General features: G+C 37.5%; 1 protein-coding gene across 2 annotated transcripts in view; it reads right to left on the reverse strand.

Moving 5' to 3' along the window:
- ZNF644 (zinc finger protein 644) overlaps positions 1 to 24,265 on the reverse strand; it is a 44,000-nt gene that overhangs the window by 10,605 nt on the left and 9,130 nt on the right. The window contains exons 2-6 of one of the 2 annotated variants that reach the window (XM_065741325.1): positions 16,999 to 17,054; positions 5,099 to 5,204; positions 1,933 to 3,979; positions 984 to 1,539; positions 168 to 773 (exon numbers count right to left, since the gene is read on the reverse strand). In XM_065741325.1, coding sequence (XP_065597397.1) covers positions 168 to 773; positions 984 to 1,539; positions 1,933 to 3,948 — 3,178 coding nt within the window. In that variant the 5' untranslated portion in view covers positions 3,949 to 3,979; positions 5,099 to 5,204; positions 16,999 to 17,054. The remainder of the gene's footprint in view (positions 1 to 167; positions 774 to 983; positions 1,540 to 1,932; positions 3,980 to 5,098; positions 5,205 to 16,998; positions 17,055 to 24,265) is intronic. The other variant, XM_065741331.1, reaches the window with a different exon arrangement.

Raw genomic sequence — 24,265 nt, forward strand, 5'->3', positions numbered from 1 at the left:
CACAAGACAAATTTCTTGTGCTACCTCTCGCAGTCACCATCTTCTGGAAGTGAAACAAGAATTACATGAACAAAATCCCAAATAAAATCCTCTGCACTTGTACATATTCTGTGAATTAAAACATTCGTTTGGAAATGCTGTCAAGACAGCAAGAAACACCTTCTTACCTGACTGCATAGTCAAGTCCATTTTTTGTGGCTGATACATCAATGGACTGTCTTCATTTAATGGAAGAACACATTTCTGAACAAACCTCTTTCTCGCAGTTTGATTATGAATCTTTTGAGAAGAAATACCAGGATTCCTTTCTTCTCCTAACCTTTTATTTTTCAGAAGTTCTATCAGTGTAAGTGACTGATTTTTTTTTTCATTATGTAGTACTGCTTTTGTTTCATCACATTCATTTAGGAAACTCAGCCCTTCTTCCTCTGATGCAGACACAGATATATCTTCAGTCTTTAGGCCATTATGGTATGCTTCGAGAGGTATAACATTCTGAGATAAAAAGTCATCATTTGATGCAAATTTCTGAGCAACAAACGGTCTGGGAATAACGCGGCGACTATTCAAAGCCTTTAGTATTTTTTCATACTTCTCTTCATTTTGCATCATCTCATTCAAAACACAGATCGGAGACTTGTGTGCATCCCACTTGGTTTTGCCAAGCCTCTTCAGGTGTCCTCGCACATGATTTGACAATCCAATTTTAGTATCAAACCAGCCTCCGCAAAGCTGACACGTGTGCTCAGAGGAAGTTTCAGATTTCTCAATTGCTACAAAGAAAATAATTTTCATGTATTTTGACAATTATGTACTATTAAATATTACAACAGCAAATCACAAGGACGAAGAGAGGCTTTACAACAAAATAAAGCAAGTCTTGTTTAGTGCTCAATTTAGTGCACTCTGTCCCCTCTACACCAAAACTTAAAAAAAACCACAACAAAACACAACCAACGATAAACAAATTTAAAAACACATACCTTTTCTAACACGTTTAACAGGAGTTCCTGTTCCAGTTCTTTTAAAATGCTGCATTTTGTCACTTGTTGCTATCTGTTCTGGTGAGACAACATGACGGGCTTCGTAGCTTAATCCAGCTCTGTGAAGATGTCCTCTGACGTGGTTGGATAATCCAACACCTGTTTCAAAGGTTGCTGGGCAGTACGGGCAGGACTTCTTTTCAAGTGACAAATCAGTCCAATGGAAAACTGAATTATGCTTTGGCAATGCAGATCCTACATTTTCTAAATTCTGTGCATCATGCAAATCATGCAGGAAGTTACTACTCTCAGCATCTTCGTAATACTCAAAATAAAAGCCATCATTCTGCTCATAACTAAGCGAAGATTTATCACCAGCTTCATGATCTTCCATTTTACCTTTGAATATGGGGAATAGGCTTACGTGCTCCTGATTAATATCACTGTAAGATTCATCCTCCACAGACCGTGTAGTGTAATCACATAGCTCAGCATTATCCCATGAACTTTCATCCTCCGTTTCATAGCTGTCTTTTTTTTCAGCAGAGTTAAGTTTCTGCAAAACAACAACAGCCATTTCATGCAGAAAATCTGAACAGCAATCCAAACCATTTCCTGTAACAGTGCCACCCCTCCTTAACCACTCTTACTACAGCTACATGCTTGTTATCTTTATTGCCTTCTGCTCTTTTACAATCAAGATTATTTGAATCCATGACAAAAAATTATGGATGCTACTTGACAAAGAAAATAAATGCAAAGAATGCTTAAGAGTAAAGGATAAGAGTCAGTACATTTTTTAATTATTGTAGTTTTCATATTTAGATCTACTGTTTGTTTTGACACTAGCTTTCTGCATTGCTGCTTGACGAAAACTTTTAAGTTTCTGGTCACTGCTATTTCTAATCAAAAGGGTCTTGTCTGGAGAATTGAGATTGCACACACTTACAGATGACTGTGAAACGCTTTTCCGAGCCTTCTGTATCCTGTAGGGTCTCTTGTGAAGTTTTCCAAAGTTACTGGACTGTGAAGTAGAGCCAAAGGATCGTTTTACATCTTGTTTTAAAACTGAGTTCTTTGGAAACGTAGAAGATTGTTTGATCAACTGTTTTGTCCTGCTACCAAAATCTAAAGATTCTTCTATTATGCTGCCTTTTCTTTTTTCTAGTCTAAGATGGCTACCAAAGGGATCAATGCAAGATGCTGGATGCAAATATTCCATGTGTTTTTTTAAAATGCTTCTAGCTGAAGTTGTAAATGGACACATCTTACACATGTACGTTGATGACTTTTTTGAGGATCCTAAATAGGGATCTTTCATGGACGCTTTCTTCTGCGACTTCCTCTGGGACATGTCACTACCAATAACAGAACACTTGACTACTGCTCCATGAGCAATCCCTCGATGGCATTCAAGTTCATTTTCTGTCACAGCCATGAAATTGCATTCCTCACAGCAATAGTATCTTTTATCTTTTTCATGGGTCTTTGCATGTTGCACAAATGTTTTGGGACAATTGGTACCAAATACACACTGCGGGCACTGTAACCGTGCACTCCTACCCTCATCCTGAAGTTCTTTCAGCTCACGGATTTCTTCCATCAGTTTTTGTCTTCTTTCTTGGTGAATTATCATGTGTTTAAGAAGTGAATTACGATCTCTAAATGTCCTTCCACATTCCCTACATGCATAAGGCCTGGGGACATTGAGATGTCGGAAATGACTGTTCCCATCTAAATGGTACATCATATGCCTATGCAGATGTTTCTTCTCCCTAAAATTCACATTGCACTTTGTACAGGGATAAAATGATGGTTCATCAGTACTGAAGGTAGTTGGTGATTCAGAATCATTCTGTTCACATTTATTTTTTAAAGTATTGGAAAGAAAAGTGCTAGTGTGAACAGGAGAAGCATCCTCTGCACAGCTATCAGTGGGGCTATAAATGAGCTGCTGGATAGCATCAACAGCTTCCAGCTCTTCATCTGTGGATTCAGGCTTTACTTTACTCAATGAGTACTTCTGAGGTTCTACTATTTGTAGCTCCTCATTCTGTTCTAAGAAGTCAACAGTTAGCAGTTTTGATTTACTAGGAATATAAGTAGCATCACCAAAACAGTCTTCAGTATAGCGCGTTATTTTACTAACATCCATTTTTCTTTTTCTCTTTTTTTCTAAACCTACTTTACAGTGAATGGGAGACTTCTCTATCGTTTCTTCATTTGTCATAAGAAACTGTATAAACTCTTTTTGTGGATCCCAGCTGGGTTCACATCCCGATCTGAAACCACCTGTACCTGAGGAAATGCCTGTTAATGCATCAACACAATCATCTTTTACCAGTAAATTTTTATCATCCTCACAAACTTCTACTTGGCCTACTAAAGTGCTGTCTACACTATTTCCTACTGATTTCTGTGAATCACAACCAACTGAAGCAGAGGTAGGTAGATTTTTAATGGAATGAGTCATGTTCTTAGCATGTGCTACATCAGGTAACAAAAATAAAACTTGGTGCTGATTTGAATTTTCTGTTGTACTCTTTGCAGGCAGCTGAAGATCATGAACCACTGTCAGAGTTGAGCAGGAATCTGTATGATGACCTACAGGCTGTCCAGTGGTTAGTGAAACACTGCCTTTATTCATAATGGAAGTTTTTGTTGAGGTGGAGTGTGAAACTGGTCCATTAACAGCAGTTCCTCTAGACAAGATAAAGTCTTCACTAGAAACAGTAGGAGCACCAGTGTGTATAAATAGAGAAGCCTGGCCTCCACTTAAGGCTTTTTCAGATCTGTCCCTGGATAGCTCCTCAGGCAGAGTCAATGTACTGTTTTTCTGAAACAATGCGTCACTCTCTTGTGATTCAGGAATGCCACCTTCTTCCTCAGATATGAAATCACAGAGGATTTCTTCTTCTTCTTCTTTAGCACCAGTGACTTCAGTATTTATCTCTATATCATCCATGTTGCTGGTCTGTCCATTAAGTACGTTTATACTGAAAACAAAAAAACAGCAAAACAAGCAAGAAAGGAATGAGAATCACAGAAATAAAAGGCATTCATTTTTAATTTACAGTTTTCAGTAGGAAAAACTTCTTTACACTGTAATCAGAATGCTTTGAATTAAAAATATGTTTTAACAAGTTCAAGACATGTTTAAAATTAATCAGAAAAGGAACCAAAAGCTGCATACAAGTTTTTTTTGCTATGCTCTATTAATAACCATACAGCACTGTCCAGTAGTATCTCAGTCCAAAAAAGTCTCAACGCCTACATGTAAGATGGAAAAAAATATGATTGACAAAAACTTTGTAAATGCATTCTACACGTAAATTAATGTGAACATACTCATTATTCCTAATTCCGTTCTAAAAGTAAAAGAAGTAAGGAGTTAAGGTTACCCAGACATCTACTATGGTCATTGTAGTATTTTTAATTTTTTTTTCATTTTTTGAGACCTAGGAAATAAGCCAATATCATGTTTATGTATCTCAAGGTATCACTTTTTTCAAAGCACTTGTATACAGTTGACATGATACACAGAAGCTTGTAGTGCCTTTACTTCAGTATAAATAGAGAATACATCTAACTAGGCCAATTTCGGACATGTAATAACTGATGGAAACACAGCAAAGGATCAAGTTCACTGAAGAAATGAAATGTTTTCCCATTATGTTCTCAAAAAAAGAGCCTTCCTTGCTTTGATACAAATACATAAATCAGATCCTGCTGATGTTCTGAACCCGTTTAAATCGGTAAACAAATAAAACAGCATTTTCTTAAAGGTGGAACTAGTACAGAGAACACTACATATTAATTCTTCATGTGTGTTAAGTATGTCTTTCTACAAGCAACTTTCATTTGCACACAAAATAATCTACCCAGTGCTTACTGAGTACAAGGATGTTTCCTATGTATGGGTCTTGAGAACACAGTAAGCATAAGGCATTAGAACATTCATCTAGGAGATGAAAACATCAGTCTGTTTTACAGAAAACACATTACTCTTGAAAAGTACTTTCATATTTCAGAGGATCTGTGTCTGCCATCACACACTTAGTTTCAGACATTAATTAACAATTTGAATAAAGACTTCTGTTAAAAGGAGTCATTACCTAGACTCTTTGAATTACGGTGTTATAACTCACAACAAATGTCCATGGCTCCTCGCAGTGGTCCTTCGTCAAAATCAAGGAAGACCACACTTGACATCCTTTCTTCCTGAGGACAGAAAACAAGCTGTTTAAAGGACACCAATTTCATCTTTATAACACACTAAACACTTTTTACATACACTACAATGAATTCAGAATGCTTAGTTTTTCCAGTTCAATGTCACGATAATTGTTCATGTAATTCAAAGCTAGCGAGAGCCTCATGAAATTGTGTTCTTCAAATCAGCAAAAGGTCAAAATAATCCGATCTCCTTAAAGCTTCTAAAAAACAAACCTCAGTATACTATGAATTTTTTCTTAACCAATTTGAATAAAAATAATCTGTATATGTAGTATAAATATAGTGGAAAAAAACTTTTTAGAGAAGGGCCTTAAAAAGTGCTTTCTTTGCTACCCAGTTACTGATTCACTCACACCAGGCGTATAACAGATGCCCAATGCATATTAAATGACTGTATTTATTACACTACTTATAATATGCCCTAATGCATAAGTTCAACTACGTGGTCCAGATATCTGTCTTCATCTCTTAGATTTCAGAGTTTCTTTGCTGTTTTCATATGAGTCAGTTTCTACACAACACAAACTTCCAATAACATCATCTTCTAAGTATCATCCTTAAACAGTGATAATGCACCACCCAGCAGGAGTCTTTACAGCACAAACATGAGTTAGAACAGGGCAGTACAAACATACACTAAAATCCAGCAGTGCAAAAAAATCAAAGAGGGGAGAAAGCTCCAAAGACACTGAACTGCTCAAATGATTTTATTACTGAACAGCGTAAGTGCCATTTAATATTAGGCAGCAGAAAGTTAAGAAATACAGCAAGTCAGCTTTTCCTGAAAGATGTGCACTTTCTTCATTTTGTTACTGCAGATGTAGACAAGTGCATGCTCAGTCAATTCCAGAGCCTACATTAGCTTTTCTCAACAGGAAGCAATGTTGCTAACAAAGTGGTAAATTCAGTGTTAATGAGTGGCTTCACTGTTACCACCTCTGAGGTACAGCCTTCCACAATCCAAGATCCACCCATCTGTTGAGGTGTTAGGGGCTCAGAGGAAGAACAGACGCTTCCCATTTAAAGCAACACCACTGGTACCCTCCAGACAGCAGGGAGGCTGACTGAGAACACGGAGACTGCAGCCCTCATTATCAAATGGATCCTGAAAACTTTTCACAGGTTTACAGGGTGAAGGCAAACTCACGTTGCTCCATATACAAAAACAATGTGTACTGTTAAAACCCGAGTTAAAACAAGGAGGAAAGGGCACCATACAACCATTTCAAACTTGGGGATCCCTTCAGAACTATCAAGAACATATCCAAAACATTGCATCACGCAATTTCATATGAGATTCCTTTCCATATTGTGTCTTCGTGGAGATTATGAATTATTCCATATGGATCTGATTAGAAGTCATCTATTGTAATACAACAGTCCCTACAGATTTCAGGTTTTGAATTAAGCCTTAGCTGCTTATGATATAGATATCATCATTGTTACATGTTAATAATTTTCTGCTAATTATCACATTTTTCCAGCTACTGGGGTGGTACAATCCACTCTTAGGTGTGCAAGACAACAAGAGAGTTGCATTTTTAACAGTGTATATATAAAAAAGCCATAAAACACATTCTTAGATTTGCAAATACTGTGAGAATAGGGACCCAAATTGCAGTACTCTATATGTAGGAATCTGCTCAATGATTCCACACAGTGCCATTACTTTTGAGAAGAACATTATCATTGTTGAACTTGTGCCATTCAGGAAGCACAATACCCAGACTGAAATGCTACACGATACTGAACAACTTGGAAAAGAAGAAAATCAATCACTGAAGCAACAAAGATTTAATGAAGAGTATACAATAATCTCTGCATACTTGCAGCATAGTTTTATTAAGTAATGCTTGATATACCACATTAGAAATGCACATTGTACTAATTCTGTCAAAATACACAGTAATTAATCCACAGAGTACTTGAAACATACACATTAAGATTAAATTTCAAATGTAATATTGCAAATAGTGCTTGCCACATCCTCTACCAGGGCAATGAAGTTCATTTTTTATTAAAGGACATATACATAGAAGATGAGTGCAAAACAGCAGTGCTCAGAAAGCGTACATAAGCATCCATGACTCTAGGCTCATTCCTTGGAAACGCTTTATCTGAAAGACCAAAATTCTATTCCACTGCTTTAGCTAGACTAGAAGGAATGTAGCATGGTTAACAGTTTATTCCTGACTTATATGATACACTGTTTATTATAGTGGCATTGTCACTTTCAAAAAAAGTAGAAAATGGCCAGTTATTCAGCCAACTAAGCCCAACTGCAACTGATTTAAATTAAGTACTTTTAGATCTACATATTCATCTTCTAAATATTATTTTTATTCATAGAATATCCGTTTCAAATAATAATTAGTTCTGCAGATATGAATGCCTATGGCCAGATACTCTAAGTATTAAAAAAGTGTAAGGTCAGATCTGTCTTCAAGCTGACAGATCATCATTTAAATGCCTTAAGCTAATCTTCTAGTCTAAAAATCTTAAACATCAGTATTTTTGCAAACTATCAGCACTTGCTATAACACCCTTACTACACTACATCTTGAGGTTACTACAGAAGAAATGAGGTGATAATTGCATATTAACATAATTATTCAGTAATCCCTCTCAGCAAGCTTCTCAGGTCACTCAGTTATTCAGATTAGATGCAACCTTCCTGTCATCAAATCTATGCTGTCCACTTTCTGTTCATTAAGAATTCTTTTTGATATGAATCTACTTAATTCCATTGTTCTATGTACATTATTAATTGTATTTATTACAAGTAGGTTTATGACATTTCCAAGCTGCTACTTTGTAATGACAACCTTTGCTACGTAGCAACATTACACACCAAACTGCAGTGCCTCCCTGCAATACTAGTTCATTAAAGCTTACACTGCAATGCTAAGCGTATTATGCTGTCATCTACTAGCAGATATAGTAGAGGTTTGTCCATTTCTGTTACAGTAACTCTATTTTACAAGGATTTACAATAGACTGGAAAGGACACTGCAGGCAAAAAAAAAATTGTTAGAAAAATGTGGTTGAGACTGTGAAAAGCATTAAGTGCTTCTATGTGTTTTGATAGCAAGTTTCTCACTAAATTCATAGATATAAACTAGTGAGCTAAAAGCACAGAGTAACTTCTAAGTGTCACAACGACTTAAGAGACATCTCCTGGTACTGAAGAACTGAACTGGTACTTAACTGAAGAAACAAACTACTTAAACAGTGCTGCAACGAAGGCAAAAAGGAACTTGTCCTGTGACAAGTAACTAGTCATAAATCAAGTTCTTTAAACCACATATGTGAATAACAAAGGTACTTGAGATTATTCAAATATTCTAGAGATAGTAACAGTGTTTCAGGTTTGTACTGATCCCATTTAGATTTGTTATTCCTTCACGACTTCGTTATTAAACCAGAAAAACCTTAGTCATCACTTCTATCCAGAAGCATTGCTGAAATAAAGCTTTCTGAAATGACAGCTGATGGAACCAAAGTCACAGAATTTCCAACAACTGCAGACCGGAGCACTTAAGCCTGCTGTGGCACCAGTGTAAGGCAGAGGCTCCCTGCCTTGCCTCATTATGCAGACTACTTCTTCACTAACTTAATCATGGCCCACTGTCAAGATCTGACCTTCCATCAACAGTTAAATGTTTATTATAATGTTTGGAAAACAAAGGTTAGAAAAACCAGGGGGAACTTGTATAAATGTTACCCAAGTCAACATGAGGGGATAAGAAAGCCAAAAAGCTTATTCCCCAAATAACCAAATGTATAAGCATAACTTCATCACACCTTTATGAAGACAAAAATTATCTTATTTATCTGGACAACAGTGGTCAATGCTTCAGCCTACTGAGAATGGGGTGCTATGGTGCAGTACGAATACCCCACAATGATAAAACTATGGTATTTTAAACATCAGAAGAATACCAATTACTAGTTTTCCTCTACCTATTCTTAAAATCTATCCTGATCCACCTCTCAGATGAAAACAGAACCCAAAGGCTGACAATCACAGAACAAAACAGTGATACACTTTGCCTTCACCAAGCTTGTTTGCAAATTCAGTTGTTGAAAATACATTCCATTCTCCACGGTACAGACTGCTTACTCATAAACTGCCTCACTGAGCTTTGAAATCTACAAATTCATCTGAACATCTCTGGGAATTTTTAACTTCTGCAGTGAACTGCGAGCTTGTTTAGCATGCTCCATCAGTACAGCCCTCCCACACCATACACAAGTGTATGGTCAGTAATATAACTTCAGCCTGAGCAGTTCCACTGAAAACTAAACCAATTGTGACATACAGCTGGCTATGTGAAAGCCCAAACATCAGAAAGATCTCATACCTACTTGGGCTCCCATATTAAGAGTGATTTGCAAAGCTTGAAGGAAATTCACTGATGCAACACCATGAAAAATACAAAAGTTACTGCAATGGACAGTGATGCCAAGCGACAACAATACTGCAAATGTTCAATTTTATTTTAAAACTTCAAGGCTTGCTCCCAATTCCTTAAAAAGGCAGTAAGAAGAAAGTAAGTAAACCAATATGACAAATTTTCACTGAGTTGTCATATTGCTGTAGAAAAAATAGACCAGAAAGAAACTTACACAGGAGTCTTTTATAATTATACAAACTAGCAGAAGATGAACACAATTAAGGGGAGGGAAAAAAAAAAAGCAACTGTGATTGCTCAGCAACAGAAAATTCATCATCAGTTGTCACCAGCTAGACAACTTTACCACAAACGTCACCTGTATTTCAAATAAAAAATCCAAAGCACTTCCAATACAGAATGTGGGAAAGAGAAGAGCAGTTTTGTAGCAGTATGTTATTTACTAATTTGAAGTTTTAGGACTCAATTCTCTAAGCAACAAAAAGATAGCCAGTCTACAAAATTTTTAAGAAGACTTTATAAGAGGTTTCTTCCTGGCTAAACAGACGATCAAGTTCAGATCTTCCAGGAAAAGCAAGACAGCATTTCTACTAACCTATCAACTTACAAAAAAAGGAGTCTGTCTTTTCAGTAAGACCATAATCAGCAATGTCAAACTTGAAGCCATTTATTTTCAGGAAGTTTATTTACCCGAATATTGGTAGTTAACAAAACAGCTTCTTTGAAATCCATGTGTCAGATAGTTAGAAAAAAATAGCAGAATTTTATAAACATGATTTCTGGTTTAGAATGTGTAATGTTAAGCGATACTTAAACAGCTTGCATCTACAAGACAGCAGTTTACGACCAAAGCAAGACTGCCTTACATTTCAGAAATCATAGAAGAGAATACTGTTAGAGCCACCATCTATCCTTAATCTTATTTCTCTAATATTGATTTGCTTGGGAAAATATATCATTTTGTCACAATGGGGTACATCATGCTAAAATCCAATACTGAAATCAATAAAATAAATGACAATACAATTAAAGTGTCAAAAGAATCAGATGTATAACTTTCAAAAATACTCTTCTAGTTTTGAGTGCTAATGCAGGCATTTAAGGTGATCTAATTGACAGAGCCTTTCAAAGTGAACTAGATACTTCTAAAAGATTCCTAGCCAGTACAAAATCAAGCCTTTGAATCTTGAATGGAAACACTATAGGCTTCCGTAACTCCCTACAGTGCTTGACAGCCTATCTGTACAAGACAGTCCTTAAGTCCTCACGTTCCTGCATCTCTGTCCATTTGTATTTTCAGAAGTACAAACAAGCTTGAAGTGGCATTGCCCACTGTTTCTACTAGAGATGAGAACTACAGCCAAATTACTGACTTTTTCCAAGATGGACAGTACAGATAAGGTAATTACAGCATACCAGGAACACACAAAGAACTTCTAAAAATACAGCCTTAATGCAGTGTGATAATACCCACTATTTCACAAAAAACTGTTACCCTCCATAGTTTCACATGCACAGATAAATTACTGCAGTCAGATGGCAGTGTGGGTTCCCTGCCTCCCCCCAGCTCCCTTCAAACTGTCAAAAATTTCAAAGCTGTGGTGAGTGGTGTGAAGCTTAGTTGGTGGCCATTAGCTAGTGCTGTGCTCTGGGGGCTATACTCCATCCAACACTGCTTGATATCTCTGTAAGTGAAGGGGCAGAATGAAACCTCAAGGAAGACTGCTGCTGATACAGAACCAGGACAGGTGGCTGAAGCATTATTCACACTGCCATTTGACAGGATGGAGATATGGGCTGACAGAAACCTTATGATGTTCAACAAAACAAAGTGCAAAGTTTGAGTAACGCCACACACCAGTACATACTGAAGGCAGCTTTGCAGAGAAGTCTTTAGGGTCCCAATGGACAGCACACTGAACACAAGCAAGCAGCGTGCCCTTGTGGCAAGGAAGTCCAAAGGTATGCACAAAGGCTGCACTTGGAGGAACGCTGCTGGCAGACTGACGTAGGTGATCTTTCTTTCTTACTTAGCACTGACAAGGCCACATCTACAGTTCTGGGATCTGCAGCACAAGACCTAGAGCTACTGCAGAGTCCCCTGAAAGGCTGTTTGGACAATTAAAGAGACTAGAGCATCTCTTATGAGGAAAAACTGACAGCAGTGGGACTGTTTATCCTACAGAAGAGAAGGCTTGGGGTCAGACCTCATCCGTATGTACAAACATCTGAAGGGAGAGTATAAAGAGGTACAGCTGTACTTCCTTCAGTGGTGCCCACTCTTCAGTGGTGCCCACTCTTCAGTGGTGCCCACTCTTCAGTGGTGCCCAGTGATAGAAAAGACACATGGGAACATGTGAGTTTCCACCTGAAGAGGGCATCTGCTCAAGCTAGGTAGAACATACAGCAGAACTGTACTCCAGTGTTCCTGCTTTCCAGAATTTTCTCATTAACTAATCTAGTTATTCTCAAATTTATAAACATGCATTTTCCAAGTTCTATCTCATTTTCAATTAGCATTTCTATTACTTATGACTTGCCATAACTATTACTTTTTCACAGGATGAACCCCTCCTCCAGCTCACAATTTGCTTAGATGACTTCTTGGCATGTCACATTTCAGAGGGGCTGGATTCTCATTGTCAGCTTTCCAAAAAATATAAGAAAAGTATTTTCCCATCATGAAATCTATCAGTTATGACTATAGTCAAAGCAAGTGAGGAATTACACACAGAGAACATGTTTAAGAAAGTACATGCATTCTTATCAGCTGTAGTACCACTACTAGAGTACACATAAAGGAAAAAAACCAAACAAAACAAAAGCTCTGCTGTCATTGAAGAAGATTTCAGCTTGCAGAGGAGAGGAAACAGTCTCAACATGTATCCATACACTGTAAAATCACTTGGTTATACCTTCGAATCATTCCTTTCTTAGCAGCAAAGCCAATTTAAATGACTCCTGCCTTCCTTGGCAACCCTGCCCATAACAAGGGGGTTGAAACTAGATGATCTTGGAGGTCCTTTTCAACTCAGGCCACTCTATGATTCTATGATTCCTTCACTCCTTCACATCCCTTCATTCAGCTTATTAACAATTTCATTACCTAGTTTAACAGGCTGGCATACTTACAGATGAACTGGCACAACTGGCAGGCAGAAACTAAGAGTAAGGGCAAGAACTTAAAGTAGTTTTGTTGACAGAAAAATCAAATGGGGGAATTCTTTCCTAACATTTTTATAAATAAATAAAAGTGCAGAGAAAATTTCAGAAGGCAAGAAAGAAGTCTTGTCATTCCCTTATTTGCCTGCAAGATATAACATTATGAAGAACACTACTATGAAACTAATGTTACCCTCCAAAATTATTTGAAGTATCCTATCAATCTAAGTAAAACACTAGAAGTAAATGCCATGATAATTCAGCTGGGGAACCGTACATAATACATCTTCTGAGAATACTATTAACATGAGAAATGATCTTATATATATATATATATATATATATATATATATATATATATATATATATAATAGCTAGATTTTCCATGGAGACATACAAAAGCAAATCCTTTCATTAGGTTAAATAAGAATTTTCACTTCTAAAGTGCATCAGTGACTTTTAGGAAATTAAAAACAAGACTGCTCCACTTTTAATTGTAGTTCTACAGAACCAAAGTGTTTATCTGCTCAGAAAAAAAGTCCTTTTGAAGCCAAGTAGTGCCACCAAGTGGTGGTGAGATTCCGTATGCAAATGCAGTTACTCCACACGTAGATCCCACAGAACTAAAAATGTTCCCCAGCCATCAAACAAGGTACTGAAGGTGTACTAGGAAAAAGACTTCAAGCTCATCAAAGCAGAACTACGTATTTTCAGTAGTCAAATCCAACAATGACTTTCAATTTAAAGCAAAAGGTTTTCCTGCAGTTAGGCGTTTTTGTTCAGACACCTTTTGTGAGCAGTAGCTGAAGAACTTTGTCTTCCACTACAAATACAGTAGATATCAGCAAACTGACTAATAACGTTTTCCACAACTCTATTTAAATCCCCAATTATGACAACTGCAGAGTCACAGAGGTCTTATTCCCACTGTACTTCCAAAACTCAGCATGTAGATATCACAACCAGACTAGGAAGGGTTTTGGAAACAGGTTCATCTAACAATTTTTGACAGAATTTCTCAAATTTGTCAACCATATACTGTTAGTTACCAGTGCCAGCTATTCCTGGAATGTCACTCCTAAAGATCAGGTGAGAACCTGCACAATACTGCCACAAAGGCTCAGTACAGATTATATATATATATATAATAGAAGACATTAAAACAGTTTAACTCAATTTCATTGAAACACATCTTAGAACATGACATACCCTTCAACTTTGGGAAAATTCTTATCTTATTTCTCACTACAATGAAAAAAAAATTGTATTTTCTTCCTCTCCAGCATGTTCTGAGAGGTATCCAGCAATTTATTATGCTCTTTACTTTTTTGACTGATAATCATTTGCTGCACATATTCTAGTAGTGTCACAAATTCTAAGATCGTACCTCCTGCTGACTTCCTAAAGCATGCTGTATTTCCCAATTACTACAAGACTTCCTCAAATTAACACTCTGCTTTTACTCACTTGCTTTACAGCACTAGAGTAATAAATGACATTTAGTGGCATCAAATATGACACATGAATTTTTTTTAGAAGACTTGTAGCTGCATAACACTGTATGCAACCAGATGAACAGATAAGAACTCATACCTATAAGTAGTAAGAGGTGTTAAGTTACTCACCTAATAACTTAACTTTTAAGTCATTACTATAAATAAAACTCATCTTATGGTAACCAAAATAATCTGAACAGTAACATGAAAATTTTATAAGTCTCCTGTCTGACCAAAAGCATAAATCAGACATGTCCAAATTTATCCTGAGCTTCTATACTTATAACTTCTTCAAGTGGTGCTATTATCTGTGGTGCTATTATTCATTTATTACATTTTCTGTTCTTAAATAAAGCAATTTTGAATACATTCAAGACAGCTTCTGGTAACAAGTCCTGTTTTGCCAGTTACCTCAAATACTTAAAACCTGTCTCATGCCACAAACCATTAAAGTGGAATTCAGTACATCTGTAACCCCTCCTGTTATATGGAAGTGTGATCAACTATACTATTAGCATATTGAGACCAAGGTTATTTTTCTTACATTTCCCCCACGTGCAAAAGAAAATAGAAAGAAGATAGGCCTTCCTACTGAGCTCAGACAGATGAGCCTGGAACTTAGACAACTTAAGAACAAAGACAACATTTATCCTAATAAAGTACATTCACTGTTTCTAAATAGTTTCTTAATTGCATACATTTAACTGGCAATAAGTTTTTTTATTTCTCTGAAGTCAAGATGTCTTACTATTTACATTTGCAATTAGGAAAGTAAACGACTTTCAATTAGCAAAACAAAAGCCCAAATTCATTACTCACAAAGAAAACCTGCACAGAAAGCACTTTCCATCACCAGGAAATACATTCCTGTCACAAGTAGATGTTTGAGTGAATCATTAAATCACATTTTCAACTAGTGCTTTAAGTGTCGTAAGCTGACATGAAAGGTCGAGTCTGCATCGGAGCTGTGCAGACTTGACTGATTAAATTCATTGGTCAGAAGGCTACAAGATGCTGCAGCCACTACACTTGAGTGGAGACAGAAGACACAGGCAGTACACATTGTCTGCATATTTCTATCAGAACCTCAAGATCTCCAGGCAGTAACAGTACCAATCAAACATCATTATACTGTTTCAGTGCAGTCTTTCATTTTTTCTGTCCTCTTGTTGTGCATACAGGAGTACAGGCTTCCTCCTCAGAGATCACCTTAATTTAATCACACACAGCTAACCAGCAGTTAAGATACAGCGAAATCAAGCCACCTCCCTAGCCAGGATCCTTTCATTTTAAATTCAACCTCAGATAAAAAAAAGTATTCCTTTTGTAGTTGTATTTATTCATTTTCTCAAGTAGTTCATTCCATAAACCCGCAAAGTCAGGCAAAGACATCAAATGTTCTTCTATGCATGCTACAGCAGCACTTTTAAATTGTTGTAGTTCAGAAAACTACTCATCATGTAAGCCCTGAATCAGCTAGACAACTGTTACACAAGGGTACAGCACTGGCCACGATGGTGGTTACCAGAGCTCCACGTTCTGTTCATATTGGTACTTCACAGTTGAGAGCAGTAGCTCTGAAAGTTTTAGCACAGCAGAAGATCCAAGCAAAGCAGGTCCTGTTTACTGTAAAATGCACATACTGCATTTTTAAAATTTACATTAAGCCTATGCATTAATCTGACTATAAATGAAGACAAGCCCATGTGAGCAAACAGGACCTCCTTCTCACCTGTTCAAAATCCTGAGCTGAATTCTAAGATGGCCTATTAGTCAGCAGCAAGGAGAAAACATGGGAACCCACATCTTACTTGCTGAAAAAGCCTGCACATCCAATTCTGCCAAGACCTGACTCCACAGTAATGAGAATTTACTGAATTTGGGGTCTCACCTAAAGCCACTTGCAAAAGAATCAAGCTAAAATAGATGAAAGCAAACTGCTCTAAAGTGTGTTTAACGTAATTCAATAGAGAATAAATTAATTAATCAAAGTATTCCTGTTGTAGAACACAAAGTAACATGAAGAGAAGCAAAATCTGTATTTTAACAAATTTTTCTGTCTCAAAAAATTAGAGCGGGTAGGAGGGGCATACCAAGAAATGCTTAAGTAATGTTTTTTTTTTTCCTAAACTAACTCTTTGCAATTAAAACTAGACATCCAGATTCTACAATACATTTTCATATACTTTCTCTTACGAATAGCTCCACAAAGGGCTCCTTCCTAAGGACAGGACACGGGAAAAAAAAGCCTGTCATAATTAAAAAACTGAAACACTGTTCTGGTTGCTGGCAGATTTCCCATGTGGTTATTTATTAATAAAATAAGTGAAAGTTAACACACTTCTATGACAATGCAAAATACGTTTACAATACTTAGAAACCAGGCAGATAATATGTAGAGAATGAAATCCATACTAAGGACTCATAATTCTGGTTCTCAACAGCTAACAGAATGCCACAATTGCTTTTTGACTACAGAGAAAACAGAACCATAAATGTTGCAGAGAAAAACAACCAGAAACGTTATCATAATTGTAACTATTGGGGGAGGAGAAAGGGTGTTCCTCTTTTGGCATCACAGTACTGCATACATAAATTTCAAGATACAAGTTGCAATACAGTTCATTTTGTCACTGACTGCTTTTCTGATTGCTTAGCAGTATGTGCCAATGGTTTCATGGAATCTGGGGAAAAAAATCCACATACCTTTGTTTGTTTTTTTTGCATTAAGCTCCGAGATCCACTTCCACGTTAAAACAAACCTGCAAAATAAAACATGAATTTAACACACTGGTGAGAAATCCACATTTATTCTAGGTTGGAAATATCAAAATTCGAGCGGTTTTCTCTCAAACACACATGATTTTCAAATGACAGACGCTGGTAATAAATCTATATAGAAACCATATAAAGTACACATATGCTGTGAAATTAAGAATGGGGAAAAAGTTGCACAGCAAGAGAAGTTCTACATTTTCAGCTAGTGCTTTAGAACTCAGCTATTTTATATTCCTTGAACACAGAACGAAGCAGAGAAAACAAATGGTTAGAAATCAAAGTTTTTCTGACTTTTTTCATAAAAGTTATCAAAGTACCTGAAATTAAATGTTGGAAAGTTTTAATGCAGAGTCTCATCAGTTCTTCATTTTTCCTTTGAAAAAGTTAACTATAAATTTAAGGCTAGCTGACCCATTTTTAAATTATAACCTACTTTGCTTTCATATAGGTTGATAAATACCAGATTAACTGCTCTATTTTCAGTTTTGCTTACAAATCTTCAAAAGAACTTCATAAGGAAACTTTTCACTTCCTAGTTGGATGCACTAGACTACATGACATTTGGAAGAGACTGAATTACTGAAGCTGTAGAAAACAAGAATGGATCAAGGTAAAGCATCTCTGCAGAACTGGTTTACTACCAGTGAAGACAAGGAGAATAAAGCTTTATAGCACAAGATACTCTAGACTAAACTCACGAATCCATCACCAGAATTAATTCACTAGAGGTTAAGTCCTCATATACCACCTAGGACCCTCCTCCTAGATATAGTGAAGATACTACTCCAGATATAGTGAAGAGCTTCACTGATACTAGCTTCCTCTGAATCAGTCATTACAGCTGAATACTCACCAAATACAAACCTAGACTGCTTTTTTTTTTTCCTATAAGTCATCAGAAATAGCCTTGTCTGTACAAAATGTAGCTGCCTGCTCTCTGGCAGAAGGGATTTTGATGCTTTTTGATGTATGTTAAAACGTTCAGTACCCACAAACATACAGAACTACCATTCAGTTTACGCTAACAACCATTCAGCGTACGTTAAACAATTGCTTGAGCTTCAACACATTCTTCTCTAAAACCACAAAATTCATTCCCTTTGAGAATTTGTAGAAGTTATCACAACTTGTGCTATTCCAACTTTAATCAACTGAATTATAAATGCCACAATCAATTTTACAAGTTAAAATTGCATTAGTTATTGCAAAGCAATATTTACATACAGATACAGCACTGAAGTCACTATCTGAAGAATTATCCAGAAATAAAATTAAGCTAAAACCTAACACTCCACAACCCCACAAAGAATTAAGTCCTTTTATTGGAGACACTTCTGCCTCCAAAGAGTCTTCAGTCTTCAGAACAAGCAAGCAAGGGACTGAAAGAGAGAAGACTGTCTCTGGCACTTCCCATGTCTGGCTAGATTTTGAGTTATATATGAAAAAACAGTTCCAAAAAAAAAAAAAAACAAAAAACAAACAAAACCAAACCAAAACCAAAAAACTATACAGTTCTTCCTTAGTTCACCCACCCACCACTGTAAAAAGCACACACACAGTTCCCAAAGCTGTGGTGGGGTTTTCACGTGGAACTGTTGATCTCATTTTTCTACTGAAAAGAAGTTTTGCTTTTTGACAACACCCCATATGGGATGGTGAAGCACTTCAAGGAGACGTTATGACAGCTCAGGAGATGAACACAACTGATACTTCAGAGGGAAGCTGTTTCAGTCCAAACAAAAGATTACAAGTAGATGAATGTAACATCAATTGGACTATCACAGTGGGAAAAAAGTTGTCAGAGGGAATAACTTGAATCAAGAAAAAAGAGCTTGTGTTTTATCATCAGACAAGTCAAATGACACATTTAATTATTATTTCAAAAATCTCTATTACTTAAATAAGAAAAAAAAGGAAAAGCTCTCAAAGGGAAAAATTCTAGGTAGACTGGGGTTTGGACTAATGGAACAACTATCAGTTAAAAAGGTTATTTTTCATCTCCATCTCTAAGCAGACAGAAGCAAGCATTAAAGATGCATACAACAGGCACACAGGGCGGAAAGGTATCTGCAGAGAAGCAAGCCGACATGAACAAAAAGCAGATATATTTAAGAGCTGTTTGCTTTGAACACATATTATCCAGTAAGCAAATATATAACCAACAAATTAAAGCATCATAGAAGCAGTCTGAAGCATTAGTTTAAAGAACTTCCTGATCCTTAGAAAGAAAGTTAATATATCGTTGCTAAAGGTTACTTCTCACAGGAGCTTCCCCGCCAGCTAAGGTTAGTGGCAATGTCTGAAATACTGTTGATACTCAGTCCACCAGTACTCGGCTAAATCAAATGGCACTCCTCACAACGATAGTTACCATAATACATGCAATAAGCTGCAGAACAATTCCCCTTCTTTCTGTAACGCTTCTCAACCAGTTTAAGCCACAAATCCATATATCCTTTGCATAACGCAGGTTTTCTGTTACCCTTCAGTTCATTTACCTTGACCACATGAACTAGCTTTTGATTTCCTGCCATTACATACCTTGAACATAACAGCTTCACTCGAACAGGAAAAGCCTAAAGCAGTGTGACATCATCTCTCTGATTCACTCCACATCACTGACACTGCACATAACCTTGGCATCATCCTTGACATTGAGCACCTCTCTCATCATTACTGTCAGCAAAATCTCTCCAACATATTACCTGTGCAATAACTACCTCAGCCCATAAGCTGTGGAACTCCTCCAGTCTGAATTACTGCATATTCCTTCACTGTATCATCACGTAAGTTTTATACACACAGCACGCCAAAATACAGGGACCTGCCTTCCAAGTGCACAAATGTGCTTCAGGACACAGACACAGTCACACGAGACTCTGCCTACTCCACAGAACTTGGTCGGGGAATTTTTAGTCCAAGATTTCATACTCAGTTTCACTGTTGAAAATAAGTAAAGAGAAATCCAAAGCAGAAAGCTCCTTCATGGAAGTGCTTTCCTAAGTTAACAAGGGCCTTAATTTGAAAGCATGCACTGTCTTCTCATTTTTTAAAATACCAGAGGCAGTATCTTCCATTCACTCATCTTAAGAAAACATCCCATTCCACTTCCAAGCTCATTTTTCAACTAACAGCTGTACTGCTGTTAGCTGTTTGTACAGCCATCTTCCCAATTTCAATAAAACACGAAGGAGGCAAAGCTGCACGTAAGAGTCACAAAGTGTTCAAGCTTTGTGTACACCACAGTGTATCCTTTCCTGTGTAACATAAAGCAACAACATCCTGCTGCCCAAACGACCGCTCTTACATAACAAGCATTCTTCTGCAGTCTTGAAAATCGCAATTTATATATCTGGCACACATCTGAGATCGAGTAAATGAGGTAGAATACTGTTTTGTATGAGACAGTAAATGGATGGAGTAGGATTGTCCACTTCATGGTTGTTGAACATTTATGGAAGCCAACCAGTAGATGTGAGCACAGTGAGGCAGTGGCAGCTTTCCTCCACTGGTGCACTGCTACAAGTGCAGTGTGCAGGCTCTTTTCACTGCTGGTGAAAACATACAGCTACTTGTAGAGACTATGTTGGAAAATACTGTCTTGTAGCTGAGAATTTGCTCTATCAAATATTGTTATTTTGCACTTTGCATCTGTTGTAGTTTCCACAGAAATAAATAGGAAAAAACAATAAATAATTCAGAGCAACCTACATAGTTGTCTTTAAAACTTACCACTGAAAGAGATCATTTACTCTGTGTTTTATTCTCCTGCAAATTGTTTTCTAACAATAGTTATTAGTACAACTGAAAACCATTAAGTAATTTATTTTTTGTAGAAAACAGTATTTAAAAAAATACTACAAATCAGTCTTCCCAATAAATAGATTGATATTCTAAAACAATATATTAATGGTTATTGTCAGGCTTCCAAGTAGATTTATATCTACTCTCACTAGGGTCCTTTTTACCTAGGAGCAGCATCTCACACAACGCACCTAATATGATGAAAGCAGCACATTAATAGTCAAGCCATGTTGTTACTGTAGCAACAATGATTTCAGGTAGCCATTTTCTTCCCAGCTTTAGCACTGTTCTGACACCAGCAACACTTACTACAAACTCTGTTTAAATGCCAAGGCAGCAAATTACTCAAGTTTTTTCTCTGGCTGCACACATGAAGATATCTCACTCCAGACTACTTTCTTTAGTCAGATGTACTTATCTAACAGTATTCAGGGGTTGGACTCGATGATTTCTAGAGGTCCCTTCCAATCCCTATGATTACCTTTCTCTGCACAAATTCATTTATGTGAATAAAAACAGCATAGCAGTGCACCTTTGAAACAGCTACATTTAAGAGACTAAACAGTTCGTAGGACACTGGAAACAAGACCAGTAATGTAATTGATTATTTTAACCCACACGCTGTTAAGAACATGGTCTAGTACAAGCATGCTTTTCATCCTTACAGGAGCAACCAATGAAAAACCCCTCTCAGAGCAGAGATTACATAATCAAAGCAGGTGCTGTAGCCAAAAGCAGTTTTTTAGTAGATTCACATCACCCTGGATTTTCTGTTTAGAAAACATGAGACAAAAATAGTGCGCATCCCCACTTTCAACTCCTTCTCAAAGTTTTGCAGCCTTAAAATTGACAAAATCTGAAACACTTTCCTCGCTTTCTTAGGGTCACTGCTCCGTTTTTAGAAAAAGCTTAGCCTAAAATCCTACAGCTCAAGATCACTAGTAATGCTACAATTTTCATAAAATCACATATGGGTTTGGGTTGAAAGGGACCTCAAAGGCCATGTAGTTCCAACCTCTGTCCCCCAGCTCAGGCTGCCGAGGCCCCCCCCAACCAGGCCTTGAGCACCTCCCAGGACGGCACATCCACAGCTCCTCTGGGATGTGTCAGTGCCTCAGCACCCTCACTGCAAATAATTTCTTCCTCATATCTGATCTACTATCTCCCCTCTTTTTGTTTAAAGCCATTCCCCCTTGCTCTATGACTACACTCCCCAATAGAAGGTCTCCCTCCAGTTTCTCTGTCCCCCCATTAAGTGCCTGGAGGCAGCTACATGGTCTGCCCAGAGCCGTCTCTTCTCCAGGCTGAACAAATCCAGCTTTTCCAGCTTCTCTTCACAGAGAGGTACTTCAGCTCTGATTTCCACTCCCTCCTCAAAAAAACCTTTTTCTCCTGACAGTTTGAAAGCATGCCATCAATAGTGGGGAGAGCACTAATAAGAAAGTGAAATACACACTTCTTTCATAACAGTAATAGAAGAAAAGAATAAATGAATGTTTCTGAAAGTTACCTATAAGAATTTAGCACAACTATCCCCTACTAACCAGGGCCCTAATTTCAAGTGCAACTTTTCACAGGTCTGTTCTAGCTGAATATGCAGCTGTGCTAGGATCACAGGCCCTAAGGCCTACTGCATCTGGCAAGGCAGCATTTCTGACACCTCCCATAGACCATGATAGGAAAGGGAATCTCATGGTAGCCTCAGCGGGAGTATGTTTTCCATGCATGTGAACATTAAAAGTCTTAAACTTTTTCTGGAGATGTCATGCACTCATGCACTCAAACAGTGCTTATGAACTTATTTATAAGTATCTCATGGGTTTATGCAGAATTATGAATTGGTGTGGCTGAGACATATTCTGAGATCCCTATGATGACAACCTCCAGCAGAGGACAGAGCAGAAACTGAAGCATTAGCATCTATAAGCAGCACAGCTGACTCCCACAGAGCTTGCTTATTGGAGGACCAAGCTGCCACTGTAAGCAGTGTTCAAGGAAGGAGAAAACTACACAGAAGTCCCCTAAATACTTATATTCCAATACCAGCATTCTTCCTGGAATAATTTTGTCCAAATAAAATACACATTTAAAAATGTGTTTTATACAATAGGATTCAACTACTGCTCATCAAATTCAAAAAGAAGATACAAAATCCTTTGGTTTTTACATTCCATTCCCTATGACATATGAAATACCACTTTGAGGAGTCACATACGAGCAATGTAAAGCCTCCATTTCAGAAGAGCCTGCTTTATGAAGACAGAGGACTGCTCTCGGTGCTGGGATCGAGTTGTGTGCTGCAAGTGACCAAGGCCAGGCTGGCCAGGACCTTGAGAGCCCTGAGCTTGTGGAAGGTGTTCTGCCTGCAGCAGGGGGGTTGGACTAATGTGCCTTTCAACTCAAACCATTCTGTCATTCTATAGCAGGTGCTGCAGATGGTTTTTCAAGTAAGTAAAACCCCATTCCTCACTGAGCTACTCAGTGCTCACTTTTGGTTTGGCAGCACTTCAAGCTTCTAACACTGTCCATCACTTACATAAATGCCACTCTCTTCAAACTCACACCCTTAAAATGTTTGTGGATCCTTACCTCCCTTTATTTGCATACACTAAGTAAACTAGGTTTCCTTGCACTGCTTTATTACACATTTGGCCTAGTTTCCACTACCGAGCTATCCAGGTGCATAGCCTATAAACTGAGCCAGCACTAAGTCAAAAGGCCACAACGTACCTGGCATGCCACAGAGAAGAAAACCCATTACAGCCTGAGTGTTTGGACACTTACTCTCTACCTCCTTAAATATTCTGTTATAGTCACAGGACACACATTGCTACTCATATGAAATAATGACCTCATGAAAAAAGTGCTGAAGTCTCCGTCATATGGTAGATTACAACAGCAAATACCCTTATTCTGCCTACAGAAATCTATCCTTCTGGTATGCTCCTCAAGTTGTAAAACTTTCAAAAAAGACAACCACAGAAAGCAAACCACATCAGTTCTGCTCATCTGCGCACAGCCAGCCCGCTGGATGCAGTCAGGCACTTGCTCAGGTTGGGGCTTAGTAACAAAGCACACATTCTTCTTGTTGCTCTGGTACACGGCCATTTAAGTTCTCCAAACAAATTCTCGACAGTAACTCAAGGAACAAAACAGACATGAGACCTCACTCTAAGCCTATTTTATAGCCTTTACACTGAGTTACAGGGGAACACAGAGAAATGAATTTGCACTTGCTAATGTTGCATACAATCAACATTATGAAACATCCACACATTTGGCATTAAGTTACATGTATAACCATTCCATTTCAGAATATAGACACAATGACAGTTTTTTAATTGAGGCTAAGAAACCAGTATGCTTCCCATGCCACCTTTGCACCTTAAAA

Source organism: Cyrtonyx montezumae, unplaced genomic scaffold (genome assembly GCF_038088225.1).
Source record: "Cyrtonyx montezumae isolate F1298 unplaced genomic scaffold, pur_monq_1.0 scaffold_1, whole genome shotgun sequence".
Taxonomy (NCBI): Eukaryota; Metazoa; Chordata; class Aves; order Galliformes; family Odontophoridae; genus Cyrtonyx; species Cyrtonyx montezumae.